The sequence below is a fragment of the Rhincodon typus genome, chromosome 7 (genome assembly GCF_021869965.1).
Source record: "Rhincodon typus isolate 14 chromosome 7, sRhiTyp1.1, whole genome shotgun sequence".
Lineage (NCBI taxonomy): Eukaryota > Metazoa > Chordata > Chondrichthyes > Orectolobiformes > Rhincodontidae > Rhincodon > Rhincodon typus.
Window position 1 is genome coordinate 42,943,961 of NC_063338.1, and position 15,623 is coordinate 42,959,583.

Below are 15,623 nucleotides of genomic sequence, written 5' to 3' on the forward strand. Positions count from 1 at the left end.
AGAAACCTGATATAACTTACAGAAATTTTCAGTTTTTATTTTACTTATTAATGCCCAAATAATTAGAATACAATTTATTCTTACACACAAAACGACCGTGTGTTCAGAGTACTATCAGAAATCTATGGATTTTTGCTTTGTGAACTTAGTTTGTAAAATCATCTTTAGTTGAAGAAGATTCCAAAGTTTGCTTAATACTGTATTAGATACAGATTTAGATTTTGAGTATTTGTATATTCTCTTGAATCTTAACTGATATATTTTGGTATACCAGTGAAACTGCTGGTTTGGTTTGGTTTTTTTTTACAGCGACTGAAGGCAGCTTTAACACAACAGCTCCCTCAGGTTACTAATGGTAATAATTCCATTGGTCAAACAAGTGGCACAATGAGGATTCAAACAAAGGAAACACATCCACAGTCACTGCAGGAAGCTGCAACTTCCACTACTCAACCAATGGTATGTAAGAAGGTTTTATCAAATATATAATCATTTTCTCTTTCTTAAATCTGGACTGCAGTAAATTTTTAAGTTGTCCTGAATATTAAGAGACAAAAATGTTTTATTAATTTAAATAAAATCCTGGGTTTCCTATCAATATACTAGATTTCAACAATGCTACCTTGAACTGTTCTAACTTTTTAATAATTATATTAATTATGTTATATTAATTCCAGTGATAGAAACCTAATCATATGCCAGTTATGAAGCTAACCAGTTATTTACAGATTAAAAAAGAAACTAGTCTGCCTATCTTAGCTCTTCCATCTGATCATCATGTCTAAGTGCCACTTAAATGATTCTGGGAATTTTATCTTCAATGCTGTATCCAAGCATTCATGTTATAAATTGATCATTCTTTGTGTGAAGAAAAGCTTTTTATTTCAGCTTTTTCCCATGTTATGTGGGGCTTCTGCAATGCTTTTTGATCATCTTAGTGTCAGCCATCATTTTGGATTTGGCAGCTGGTTTCATTATCTGGAGCTCTGTTCTTGATAATATTTCTGAAATTTATCTCACTAATTTAAACCCATCTCCTTCCGCACTTTAGGTTCAGGTAATTTTCCAAAATTTACCTTATCCCATACAGTTTACTTTCATATATACCATTGCAGATCACTGCCCAAATACCTTCTTGGGAAGTCCAAGATTCTCCAGTCTTTCTAGGACTTCTCACAATAAAAAAAAGCCTTGTGGGTCCTCTCAGTATTGTTTCTAGCCAGAATGTCAGCTCTTGTGACCATGACTGGATACAGCACTTAAAGTGTGTCCTGACTAGAGCAATATGCAATTTGATCATGAGTCCCTTTGATGTCTCTTCTACTTTATGAACTGTCTACTAAAGGATCCAATATTCTGTCTTGATTGATGACCTGCAGCAGCTAGATACATTAAACACTGAATTTATTAAAGCAGTCTTTTTCAATTCATTTTTATTTAATTATTTTAACACTAAACAATATGTCAATGCATTTAATGAATGTAGCCCCTTCCATGTTTATTTTTTGTGGAAGTTGGGGGCAGGAGGGGTGGGTGCATGTAGGTTGTGCAGAAAGGAAGGAATCTCGTATTTGTATTTCCATAACACACATATACTACACACGGTAGAAGTGCAGCTGAAAACTCTGGAGCAGGATTTTCTTTAGATAACAAAGCAGAGATTGTCTGAGGTTCAGTGAGTTTTATTGTATGAACTATGCCCATTCCTAGTCCTTTTTTTAAATCTCTCTCCTTTCACTTTCTCCAATTCATGAAATGCCATAATCACACATCATAAGTGTATCAATCATGTCTATCACTGCAGAAATTCAAAAAAATCAAATTTGGCTTGTTACACATGAACATTTCTTCTTTGACCTGTTCTTTTCTTGACAAAGTGTTCTCTGCCTGTGAGGAAACAGCTTTATTAATCATATCAAGTGTTACTTTGTTATTTTTGTATTGTTATTTGCTCCTCGTTGCCAGGTAGGAAATTTGCTGAAATTCCGCTGTCATTTCCCTTTTATTGAGCCGTATCTCTTTCTTGAACTTATTTCCTTGCATTTCAGGAAACAAAAACCAAGTCAGTTGCCAGCTCCAAAAAAAAACTCTCAAAAATCCTCATTATAAAATATGAATCAAAACTGGGATTTCCTCATGGTAATTCAAAGAATTGCTGCTTTTGTACAGTATTAGACCAAGGATCCAATACGAATGCTTTCTACAGCTTTATCAACCTTGCCTTTCGCTTAAAGATGATTGCATCTAAATCACTCGAGTTGTGCTCTTTTACTCCATTTAACTTTACTTTTTGTTGTGTATCTCTTCCTTGTTCTGTCTCATAGTATGTATCATCTCACATTTTTCCAACATTGAATTTCAGAGTAATTTTCAATTTTCAGCTGCATATCACTGGAGGTATCTGATTGGCAATCCATTGTACTACCCAGAAATTTTTCTTTTTCATTAAAACCCTTGGAAAATAAAATCTAACTGTGTATATAGTAAGTGGTCGATTCAATGCTGCAAGTTTTACATACCCATAGAAGTTGAAACTTGGCAGACAAATGTTATCCATAATCGAGCTATGCAATCTACTGACCTATCTGCATAACTATATTTCCTGCTTTTGTATAAGTGTTGTCATTGATGCTGTGGTACTGACGTTTGGTTATAATACCAATGCTTTTTATCTTAAGCCCCTATCTTCACTTCTAATATTAAACACTGCTAATGGAAATTCATTGTGCTATATTTACTGCCCACCAACCATTGCCTCGCCAATAAAGATGCTGTAGTATCACCACTGGGAGGCTGGTGCATTTCTAGTGTGACCAGTTTATGACAGCAGTTTGCAATATAACTTGTTATTTACACAGTTACAATAGGAATATAAATAATAAGACTAAAGTTATGACTAAAGTAGGCAGTGAATTATATCTATGTTCTTTTCCAATTGTGCCCTTGCTTCTAACCTTCATTTGAACATTTCATTCAGTTGTCACTGCAATATACAATGGCACAGGAAATTAACCATATGGGAGAAGGATGTTTTAGCTCTGGAGGGCGTTGAATGCAGATTTACAGGATGATGCCTGGCCTTCAGGGGTTAAGCTATGAGGAGAGAATAGACAAATTAGGTCTTTATTCTATAGAATTTAGAAGGCTAAAGGGTGATCTAATTGAGCTTTTCAGGGTATTAACATTGAAAGACACGGTAGAGAACGATAAACTACTTCCATTGTTTCGAGAACCAGAGGCCTAATCTAAGAATTCGGACCAGGCCATTCAGAAGAGATGATTGCACTTCTACACACGCATCCTTAACTGGCAATCGATGCTAATTCATAAGAACATAAGAAATAGGAGCAGTAGTAGGCCATCTGGCCCATTGAACCTGCTCTGCCATTCAGTAAGATCATGGTTGAATTTTTTTTGGACTCCGCTCCACTTACCCGCCCACTTATCATAACCCTTAATTCCTTTACTGTTCAAAAATCTATCTTTGCCTTAAAAACATTCAACGAGGTAACCTCAAATGCTTCACTGGGCAGGGAATTCCCCAGATTCACAACTCTTTGGGTGAAGAAGTTTTTCCTCAACTAAGTCCTGGATCTGCTCCCCCTTATTATGAGGCAGTGCCCCCTACCTCTAGCGTTATACAATTGTTAAATTTAAATCTGAGGGAGGAATTTTTGTTTTTTTTTAATTAAGCAAGGGTATCGAGGGATATGGGTCCAAGACAGGCATATGGAGTTAGGTCACAGATCAACCATGATCTTGTTGAATGGCCATACAGGCTTGAGGGGCTGAATGGCCTACTCCTGTTCCTATGTAAATTTACTATCCAGTGTTGGTCACCCTCCTAGAAGGATGTCTCAAAGAATATAAATGGAAACAGCAGCACAATCCTTGGTGAGTGCCATTTCTCTTCAGACTGAACAAGATCAGTTAACTGCTTCTCTAGACTTTTCTGTCATTTAACTAACTTCTAAATCATATTCCCTTTAATACTGCAGAGCTTAATTTTTCTCAACTAACCTATGCTGTACCTAATAAAAACAACTTATAAGAATGTACATTGACATCCAATACTTTATTTTATCAATGGATTCAGTTGTAGGAGCAGAAGTAGGCTATTCAACCCATGGGTCTGCTTTGCCATTCAATGAGATCATAGCAGACCTGATAGTCATCAACTCCAGTTTCCTGCGTTTTCCCCGTAACCTTTGATTCCATTACTGATTAACAATCTGTCCCTTGCCTATTTCCTCAAAGTGCTCTATCTGTCAGCTGTAACTTACCTTTTACAAATCCATGCTAGTTGTTCTAATTAACTCATACTTTCCCAAGACAGTAAAAATTTTAGGGTTCATGTGGTGCTTTGGTAATATCCCAGATTTTACCAGAAGATCCAAATTCCAGTCTCACCTGACTCAGACATGTGTCATAACATTAACAAACAGGTTCATTAATGATGTATTTTTAAAAATGTTACCCATTGTAATGTACTCTTTGGGTGATGGATCTGGAGTTATAAGATTTATTCACTTAAATCCTGTAAGCCTTCAGAGTAATTTATTTGTCAAATGATTTTGAAAGAGTATGTCAGAACAGATCTGTGGCTTCTCTGACTTCCTTCACATTCTGCAATCTTTTCTAAAAAGACCTTTTATCCTTTCTATTCTGACTTTCAATGGCTGCTTCAGTATAGAAATTTATTGGCTTGGCAATACTTTTGGCACTTACCCTTTATATGAACCTGGTTGCAGGCAGTGAGGTGGGTTGAGAAGGAGAAAGAAAGAGAATGAAACACCAGTAAATCTGGGGTTTTTATTCAATCCCTTTTGCTTTGCGAATACTTTGTTGAATGAAAGTGATGAAATTTCTTGTCCATTTCCTGACATGCTCAACATATTTTGTGTATGAATGTGGGAAGGAACCTTCCCACTTGCACTAAATTTGAAAGTAGAATTTTCAACGGGGAGTACCGCGGCCTACTAAGCTGAGAAAGTTCTCTGGATCTTCGGACAATCAGGCAATGGATTAGCTGCCACTGGGCTTTCTGCCTAAATTAAGACTGTGGAACAGCAAGTCCCACCCACAAAGAGCCCTTGTTCATTTTGAGACCTATGACTCAAGAACACGATAGCATCATGTTGGAGACCAGGATAACTGCTGGGACTGCCCTGGGTTCAGTCCCTTCATTGTACACAGATTACTGATGATCCGGTTCCCACTCATCATTCATTGATTTGACCACAGGTTTAAATTGTCAAGATGATGAAATTTGGGTTTTCCTGCCCAGAATCTAATTCAGGAATGTGATGGGTTTCCTGCCTTCTGCCGTCCTACCTAATTAATTTCACTTCCTGACTCCAGACTCGGAGGATTGTGTCCATGGAATCCGTAAATTTTTTTGAAGTACAGGAAATCATTAAGATCTTCAGTCCTTGGGAAACGTTATCCACTTCAATCCATCCATTGTTTTTTCCCCAGACACTTGGATTCTGTTTCTGTCCCTGTTTCTGAGATGATCTTCAATATCCTAACAATATTTTTACGTAAAAAAATGTCTGCAAAGTTAAATTGTAGTGATTGTAACGAGGTTAGCCAGGTGGACTTCATGGAAGGAATTCCCTGTTTGGGGCTGTTAATCTGGTTCAGTCAGGGAGCCCTGGCTGACAAATAAGAACAGGAATGTCAGACATCCTGTTCACTCTGTGGGAGCTGGATCTGCGTCAAGGACTCTCCACATTTAAAGGGTGACTTGGTGATGGGACACCGGCCTCTGGAGTGATTTCAGTGGCGACGAGAGAAAAGCACTTTCCTGAAAAAATTTGCTCGCAACAGTCATCTTTGAGTTGGGGTAAGTATTCCTGGCATGGTGCTTAACTTGTTCAATACTGCCATCAAAGCCTGGGCCCACTATATGGAAATAATGCGTTTTTTTATGGGCAAATGACACTGGGCAGATGAAAAGCAACAAGTAATTCTCCTGACAGCCTTTTCAGTTATTAGGAGCCTAACTTTCCCTGAGACACCAGGTACTAAAACCTTTCAAGAGTTGATGGATTTAGTTAAAGGATATTACAGCCCTAAGTCACCTCTAATTCTGAGATGCTATTAGTTTTACTCGGCAATTCGAGAACCAGGAGAATCAGTATTGGGATTTTTGACTGGGTTAAGACAAGTGGCAGAGACATGTGAGGCATGTTTAACAATGAGATGTTGAGAGACCATTTGGTACGTGGGATTAATGATGTAACCATGCAAAAGCAACTACTAGCTGAAACCCAACTGGACTTCTAATAGGTGGTACAACTGGCTTTATCGTTAGAAAATGCGGTCAGTAGAGCATGTGAGTTGCAGGGTATTGTGATGGAAGTGGACACCCTTGCCAATCCAAGTGAGCTTGGGGAACACCACTTGACTGAAGGCAATTGCATAGCCTCACTCAGAACGTATCCTGAACAGGCGGACTGTAGGTCAGCCCAGAGCAAAACCCCATAACAAAGCCAAGCCTCGGCTGGACAGTTTAAATTTACCTCAGAATCTGGGCCAGCAAGCCACTGCAGTTGCTGCTGGTATGCGGACTCGAGACAGCCAAAAAGCCCCACTCGACCTGAACTGATTAAAAGAATTCGCAGGCTGATATCCAGGAGAAGGCACATCCTGGAAAGTTCACCTTTGGTTTGGAACAGTAAAAGAATAATACCAATCAAAATAAACATCCGGCTAAATAGTCACCCAGCTCTAATGGAGGTTGCTACTGGTGATGCTGTTTCAATGATCGCAGAATCTGTCTTTAACAAAATCCAGAGATAATAAGAACTGCCGATGCTGGAGTCAGAGATAACGGAGCAATAAAATCGAGTCTGGACTACAATCCCTAAGTTTGTGCAAGACTTCAGCTAAACTGAGAACTAACTGGGGTTACTATTACAGATTAAGGGTACAACTTTGATTCCTGCTCTTATAAGAAGCAGCTGGTTCATTTACCACTGATTGCAGTAAAAGGCTCAGGCCTGAGCTTGATGGGGCGAAATTGGTTGGGAAAGATTCACCCAGATTGGCTCAACATTTTTCATTTAGAAAATGGTTGCCTGAGTGAAGTCCTTATTAAATACCCAGACGTTTTTCAGGAAGGTCTAGGGACTATCAAAGGAGCCAAGGGCACCTTGAAAGTTGACCAGGGAGCAATTCCACAAATCTGCAAGGTGCACCCAATGCCATTTGCCTTATGAGCAAAAGTAGAGGGAGAAATCAGAAGGCTGGAAAGCAAAGGAATCCTCAATCCTGTCCAGTTTACGGAACAGGCAGCACTGTTCGTATTGATTGTGAAGCCCAATGGGTCGGTTTGTCTTTGTGCGGATTTTAAACAAAACAGTAAACTGCTTTTTTCAGCTGATTAAATATCTAATCCCTCGCATAGAGGATTTGTATGAAAAGCTGACAGGAGGGCTATCCTTCACAAAGCTGGATATGAGCCATGTGTACTTGCAATTGCAGTTAGATATGGATTCCCAGAAGTGTGCTACAATTAATACCCATAAGGGTTTGTACCAATATATGAGACTGCCATTTGGGATATTGTCAGCCTGTACAATTTTTCAGCGAATGATGGAGAATGTTTTACAAGGTCTGTCCGAGGTCGTCATTTGTATAGATGACGTGCTAATAACAGGGAAGACCAATAAGGAGCACTTAGAGAACTTGGACATAGTCCTTACATGTTTCTCCAAGCTGGTTGTAAGCATTACAAGGGAAAATTGTGTGTTGCAGATACTCCAAGTAATGTATTTGGGCTACAGAATTGACAAGACGGTGTTACACCCGTTGGAAGATAACATGAGGGTGATCAAAGGTGCCCTGGCTCTCAAGTCTGTACTGGAGTTTAGGTCTTTCCCTGGGCTGGTGAATTGTTACAGAAAGTTCATACATAACCTGGCCTCCATCCTGGCACTTTTAAAAAGGATCAACCTTAGAAATGGTCCCGTAGCTAAGCCATAGCTATCAGTGAAATGAAGAAACAGTTATCATACTTAAAAGTATTGGCACACTGTGATCCCAAGTGAGGTCTGGTATTGACATGCAATGCCTTCCCATATGGTTTCAGGATAATATTAGCCTGTAGGTGGCCCAATGGAGAGGAATGCCCAGTAGTGTATGCATCCAGGACTTGGCTAATGTAGAGCGTAAATATGCCTAGATAGAGAAGGAAGTCGTATATGGACTCAAGAAATTCCACCAATACCTACACAGATATAAATTTGTAATAATAACGGATCATAAACCCCTGCTACGTTGTCTTAAAAAGGGCAAGGCCAAATTCAGCAGTGGCCTCTAGTCCTAACTGTGTATAATTACAAGTTGGAACACCATCCAGGATGCCAAGTAGCAAATGCAGATGCATTAAGCCTGTCCCTTGCTGGCAGATGCACCACTGGTGGTACCATGCCTGGAAGAGTTCGTAATGGTTTTACATTTTCTGGACACACTTCCAGTCATAGCTGACAATATCAGAATTTGGACAGAGTATGGTCTGATCCTGGCAAAGCTGAAACAGCCAGTGGTGATGGTAGGGGGGTGGGGGGGGAGGGGGTGCGGTTGGTGTGCGGAAGGAGGGGAGGGGTGGAAGGGGAACCAAAGGGCCATCATGATCAGACTTGAAACCTTTTTGGACCTGGAGAGACCAGATCACAGTAGAGGATGGCATATTAATTGGGGAGCAAGGGGGATTGTCCTGAGCAAAGGTCACCACCAGACACTGGCTGAACTCCTCCAGGGGTTTCCAAAATGAAGATGTTATGTCTGATGGCCAGGATTGGATGCAGACATAGCTGTGTTGGTGGGACAGTGTCCAGAATGATGACAAGGACAAAAATTACCACCAGCAGCTCCCCTGACATCCGTGCGAATGGCTAGGTAAATCTTGGACTCGGTTATATGTCGACTGTGCAGGTCCTTTTCATGGGTTCAATGTTATTGGTGAATGTGGATGCCCACTCAAAGTGGTTGGATGTGCAGAGATCATTCGTCAAACATGAGAATGACAATAGAGAAATTGCAAGCATCTTCTGGAAGTGTTGGTCACAGATAATGGGCCATTGTTTACCAGCAGGGAATTTGAATGTTCCCTAAAATTGAATGGTATTTGACACGTAAAGACCGTTCCATACCATCCATCATCCAATGGTCTGGCAGAAAGAGCACTCCAAACTTTGGAAGCAGGCTTAAAGAAATAGCCTACAACTTCCTTAGATACCAAACTGTCCTGGTTCCTATTTGATTATATGACCACCCCTCATACAACTATGGGGATAGCTCCAGCAGAGTTGCCAATGGGGAGAAGACTCCACACCAGGTTAAATATGATCTTCCTGCACCTGGTGGGGGAGGATGGGGGTAATTGAAGGGTGAAACAGCTTCAGGAATGCCAATGCCGATATAAGAGTCCGCTAAGCAAGAGTCAAATTTCACTTCGGGGGCAGAGTTTGGTATAGGAACTACAGGAATGCCCTGCGTGGGTAAGAGGCGTGGTCAATGTGAGGTTAGGTCCAGTGACGTGAAGTTTGAGTAGGTACTTTGGTCCTAAAACCACCACGTGGACCATATGATAGCTGCAAACACTCACAGGGAGCAAAACATGCCCGGCTCCTTGACAGCCTTTCTCACTGTTCTGGAACTCATGGTCTTTCCCTATCTGTCAAGTATTGAAGATGCCTGGCAATCTGAGAGAGACATTGCTGATTTTGCTGCCTTAATGCTTTTGACACCTGAAGAAGAGAATTAATTTCTTCTGAGATGCTCTGCGTGCAAGAGGTGCCCTACTGTGCATTACATGCCGCCCATATCAGAGGCAGAGTTGGAGAAATCTGACCCGGTCTTAAAAGGAGGAGGTGCAAAAGGAGGAACCGACCACAGTTCTTGGACTGAGAGAGGGTAGAGATATAGTGATTGTAATGAGGTAAGCCAGGTGGATCTCATAGCATCTGAGTTCCCTGATTGGGCCTGTTGATCTGGTCCAATCAGGGAGCCATGGGTGACAGATATAAACAGGAATGTCAGACATCCTGTTCACTGAGAGTTGCCTCTGAGGGAGCTGGATCAGTGTTACGAACTCTACATGTTATATAAAGGGTGACTTGGTGGTGGGATACCGGGCTCTGTGGAGTTATTTCACAAATGTTTTAACTTTTCCTTGGGTCGGTGATTAACTTAAAAATTCTTCACACTAATTATTGACTCACTTTCCATTTACTGAAAAAATCGAGTAACTTCATCATGTCTCCCCTTAACCTTATAATGAAATAGACCGCAGTTTCTTTAGTTTCCCCTTGTAATTATGTTTAAATTCCTAACATAATCTCACCATTTCTACAAACTATGGTTTTGCCCACCCAACATATCCCTCTTCCCCTCTCGCGTGCATGCCACAACAGACATAGTCTGCAGCTGTGGCTTAGTTATAGAATGATACAGCACTGGAGTCAATTCAGCCTATTTTGTTTGTTGTTTCTTTTTGACTGGCACAGACTCAATAGGCCGAAGGGTCATTTTCTGTGGTGTAGACAAGAAGGAACTCAGTTTAATGTCCCATTCTAAAGATGGTACCCCAGTACTGAGGGATTAAGTGTCAGTGTTGATTCCTGGCTAAGACTTGAACCCATAACCTTCTGATTCACAGAGAAGAGTGCTACTAACTGAGCCAGAGTTGTATCTGTTAGTTCTCCCACTTATTGAAGGTTGGCATATTTGAACTTCCTAGATGTTTGTTCATTTATTAATTTAAAATTGTGTCACAGAATCAAAGAATTGTGACAGTGCAAAAAGGTACCATTCAGTTCATCATATCTGTGCCAGCTCTCCAAATGAGCATCTCATTTAATGCTATTCTCTTGTCTTCTGTCCTTAGCCCTGCACATTACTCAGTTTTAAAACAACTGTCTCATTCCCTTTTGAATGCTTCAGTTGAACCTGCCTCCACCACACTTTCAGGCAGACTATAACTGTTGGTTGTGCGAAAAAAGTTGTTCCTCATTTCATTTTTGCTTCTTTTACCAGTTACTTTAAATCTGTGCCCAGTCATTCTCGATCCTTTCATGAGTGAGAACATTTTTGTGTCTCCTACATATTCTAATATGTATTAGAGTACACCTAATAATACAAATTCTGCACACGTATCTTATAGATAATATACATATAATTGTTTATTATTAATCTCGTAACTTCTCCAACTTATCCTCATAAACTAAGGTTCCTCATCTCTGGGGCTGTTCTCATAAACTGTTCTACAGAATGGCTATTTTTCGCTTAAATTACATAGGGTCAGGGTCTAAGCAATGTGGGCTATAGTAAGAGTTGTGGCAGAATTGGACAAAAGTTCAGCAAGGACCATCTTGACTTTGAGAGCATCTTGTTTGATCTTTTACACTTTTGCATACGAAGGCTGTAGCAAGGACACTTTAGGCACATAGACCAAGGTTTGGTCCAGACTGTATCTCAAGACTGTTGAGGGGACATCTTGATGAGCAGCATACCAAGCTGTCATTCAAACATGTTCACTGTGTGTCAGCTGCCTGCGTGGCAAACAACCTGCATGTTCATTCAACCAAATGGCTGTGTTAGAAACTGGTGGGGACTAGTCCTGTGTCCAGTTAAGGCAGAGCTGGTAATGCTCAGGGTTTGCCAGTGCCATAAGTCATGGGCACAGTCTGCACACAATCCAGGAGTCTGTCCCAGTGCAGTCCAGGAAGTGGCCAATTCTGTAGAACCAGCACACACAGTCAGAGAAATCGTGTTTTGTCAGTCAGGAAACTGTACGCAATGATTGCATAATGAATACTCCAGTGAGTACTGAAAAATAAAGGAAGCTTGATGTGCAAGTTGACTGACAAAGTGGTGAAACAGGCATTTGAGATGGTTGCCTTCATTAGTCAGGGACTAGAAGAGAAGGAGCGAGAAATCTTATTGCAACTTCATAAAACATTGCTTGATGTTACTTTGTTGGGCAAAAGAGTAGGATCCATGATTGTTGGATGCTAGGGAGTTGAAGGAACAAAAAGATGATGTAGCCATTTACAAAGCCCAGCTACGTTTAATTTGTAATTATTTTGTTGTCCACTTGCTATGCATGTAGAGTGAAGGTGCTTGGGGCTCTGTTGCAACATGTGGTTGCAAATTGAACTTGGTCATTTCAAATGATTTTCAAGTAGCAGCAATGATGTCACAAAAGGCCATTGTCGCCGAAGCCGAATAATTATTCGTGCACTTCCAAGAGTGCCACAGGAGCCACACATCACGTCCTCATCTATCATGTAAGTGTAACGATGGTCTGTACTGAGTAAAGTGAGAAGCTGATCATTTGATGGAGTCCAGATTAAGTAGGGTGTTGGAATGCTATCGGCACTCTCTTTCTTTATGATGATATGGGGCCACTCAGCCGACGCGGCACCTTCACCATGTTGCTGCATATGCTGAGCCTGAAGGTGGATGGTTGACAGAGACATGTTCCTTGTTATAAGGGTGCAGCATGTCTTGTTGTGTGGAGAAGCGTGCTCATCTCTTATAAGCAGGGTATACCTACGATGACTCTTTGTTGCTCCTTCTGTTTTCAATGTAGATCATTTCCACCAAAGGTCCTGGGCCCTGCCACTGGTGGCATGTTGGTCACTGCGGCTGCCTATCTAAGAGGGTGGATGCAGGAGGACCAGGGCTGATGGCAGGTCCAGAAGCAGCAGAAGGCCGGCATGATGGACGAGGAGCAGCCAGCTCAGGAAGAGATTGCTGCTACAGGGCCCATCAGGATGCATGGGGTGCGTAGGAGGCCAAGAGTTTTTCAGTCCTGTCCCCCTGAGGGAGGGGGATAAGGACGGTGATGTAGACCGGGTGTTCAGACAGGATGTAGCTAAGGACAGATGAATGGTGTGGCCTGCAGGTTAAGCAGCAACTAGCATGAAAGAATATGGTTGCATGTGTGAGGGAGTGCAGCAATGCTGGCCTTGTATTGTGGGCAGTGAGACTGCCACACAATGATGTTTCTGGTGAGGGCAAGACCGGATTGCCATTGCTTTTTAGGGTGCCAATTTCTTCAAAACTAAGAGAAAACAAACCCAGTTGCTTCAGTTTCTCCTCATAAGACGGTCTGCCATCCTAAGGATTAGTCTGGTGAACTTCTATTGCACACCCTCTATGGCAAGTGCATCCTTTGTTTGAAAAGAGACTAAAACTACGCACAATACTCCAGATGCTGTCTCACCCATGCCCTATACAATTGCAGCCATACATCTTTACTCAGGTACTCATTCCCTTGTGATAAAAGCCATCATAACGTTTGCCTGCTCAGTTGCTTGCTGCACCTGCATGCTAATTTTTAGTGACTTGGGAAGAGGGGCACCCAGGTCCTTTCGGACACGCCACAGTTCCCAACCCCTCACTGTTTAGGAATTGCTCTGTCTTTCCTTAGTCTCAGTAATGATGACCACAAAACCATTATTGATTGTTGTTTTAAAAAAAAAACCATCGGGTTTACTTAATGCTCTTTAGGGAAGGAAATCTGTTGTCCTTACCCAATCTGTTCTACACATGACTCCAAATCCACAGCAATCAGTTAAACAATCTGTGAAGTGGCCTATCAGGCCAGTTAGTTCAAGGGAATTTTGGGAAGGGCAACAGTTGCTGGCCTTACTACCAATGTCCACATCCCCATAGAAGGAATAATTTTAAAAAAATACATAGCCTGGCTAAATCCCCTCAGAGCCCCTTTAGGTCTTCATCAACATGTTTCATAAGCAAATTTGGAAATATCACATTGGTCCCTACATCCAAATAAATTGTATAGATTGTCAACAGCCGTGGTCCCAACATGGATCATTATAGTACACCACTATCAACAGGCTGCCATCCTGAGAGTCACTTGTTTATTCTTACTCTTTATTTCTCTCTACTAACTAATTTCCAGTCTATACAGTGTGTAATGGAATTGTATCATTTATGCCTTTGGGTATTTTTTTCTAAATTTTATTAACAATTGTCATACGTAAATGGCATATATCACTGTGGACAATAGAGATATTAAATTTAGAATTTTCAACTAGATAATGCAGTGTCAGTAATATAAATAAACTGTAGGCATATTATCAGTGGTATTAAATATTTGTTTTTCTTTCTCCTCTAACAATGCACTGACGCTCTGATATATAGTAGAGAGCCATCTAGTGGAAATGAGGAAAATTGGAGGATAGAGGCCAGCAAATTAGTTCTGATGGATTTCAGATTAAAACTATATTGGTAGAATACGGCATGCAGGATTCATTTGAATATTTGAATGGAATTTTGCTGAGGAATTAAGCCCCTTTGTGTCTGTGGAAATGCTGACAATTTGTGCAATTTTGAGCTCGGATTTTTGTTTTGCAATAAACATATAAGAACTACCATCTAAGATCAAAGTTATTTCATGGTTGCAGGGATGAATGTCAGCACAAATATCAGAAGACATTATTGTCTGGTACAGCTGCAGTTAGTTGATTTTCAATTCTCTAACCACTTTCTTTCTCTAATGCAGTTCTAGTGGTGGTGATTGTTCACATGGACGTTGTCCAAATATATGATTTGCAATAGCAATAACTGCCAGTTAGCTGTTCAACTAGGGTGGCATTCTTTTCACAAACTTATTTTTTCCTAACTATGCTTATATATTTTTCAGTAGGAGTTACTGGTGAGCAATCACATGAGGAAGCCCTGACCAATTTCCTTCCATCTTATCCACTCTAGCTCAGGAATGCCTGGCATCTCTACCATCCAGGTAGCTGAAATCAAACCAGGAATAAAATTTTGGACAGTTTGTTAAATTTGAAAATTTATACCATGTCTTCTCCAGATTCAGAAATAAATATCAGTTTTACATAGGGAACCTGCCAGGTCTGTATGGCTCAATTCCACAGTGAGGAGCAATAGATACCAATGGAGTTTAAATTTTGGATAACTATTATTCTGCATTAAATTGAATCAATGATGGTTTCATTCTAGAGCTCCCCAGGCCAGCCTACACAACAGGTCCAGACGAGTGGTGGTAGGAGGAGGCGAGCAATGAATGAAGATCCAGATGAAAAGAGGCGGAAGTTTTTAGAACGTAACCGAGCAGCTGCTTCAAGGTGCAGACAGAAGAGAAAAGTCTGGGTGCAGTCTCTTGAAAAGAAGGCGGAGGATCTCAGTTCAACAAATGTCCAACTACAGGTCGGTTGTAAAATATTTTTCCATTTATGAAATTTATAAGGTAATATATAAATTCTGTTCTATTTTATTCTAACATATTGTTTTGAAAATGTCTGTTTGTCAAACAAAGAATTAACCCAAGACTTAGTATTATTTTAGCTTCAGTATTTGAAAGAAATGTATTGGTTTGTTCTATCTTTATGTGGAGACATGTAGACTCTACTTGAACTGATATTGATGGATTTTGAAAATGCATTAACTTCTCTCAATCCTCCTTTGCATCTTAGCCAGAAGCAAAGTCGTTAAGCACGCCACCCATTATGTCTTTTACTGAAAATTGAATGTCAAAGAAATAATTAAACTGTACTTTGTATGAACCCATTAATCAATCTTGAGGTTCTTCTATAATTCCTCAGCTGACATTCAAG

The 15,623-nt window shown here is 40.5% G+C and overlaps 1 protein-coding gene across 8 annotated transcripts in view; it reads left to right on the plus strand.

Moving 5' to 3' along the window:
• Window positions 1-15,623, plus strand: part of atf2 (activating transcription factor 2) — a 139,896-nt gene that overhangs the window by 99,018 nt on the left and 25,255 nt on the right. For all 8 annotated transcript variants that reach the window (XM_020529188.2, XM_020529326.2, XM_048598752.1 and 5 more), the window contains 2 exons: window positions 310-459; window positions 15,010-15,216. In XM_020529188.2, coding sequence (XP_020384777.1) covers window positions 310-459; window positions 15,010-15,216 — 357 coding nt within the window. The remainder of the gene's footprint in view (window positions 1-309; window positions 460-15,009; window positions 15,217-15,623) is intronic.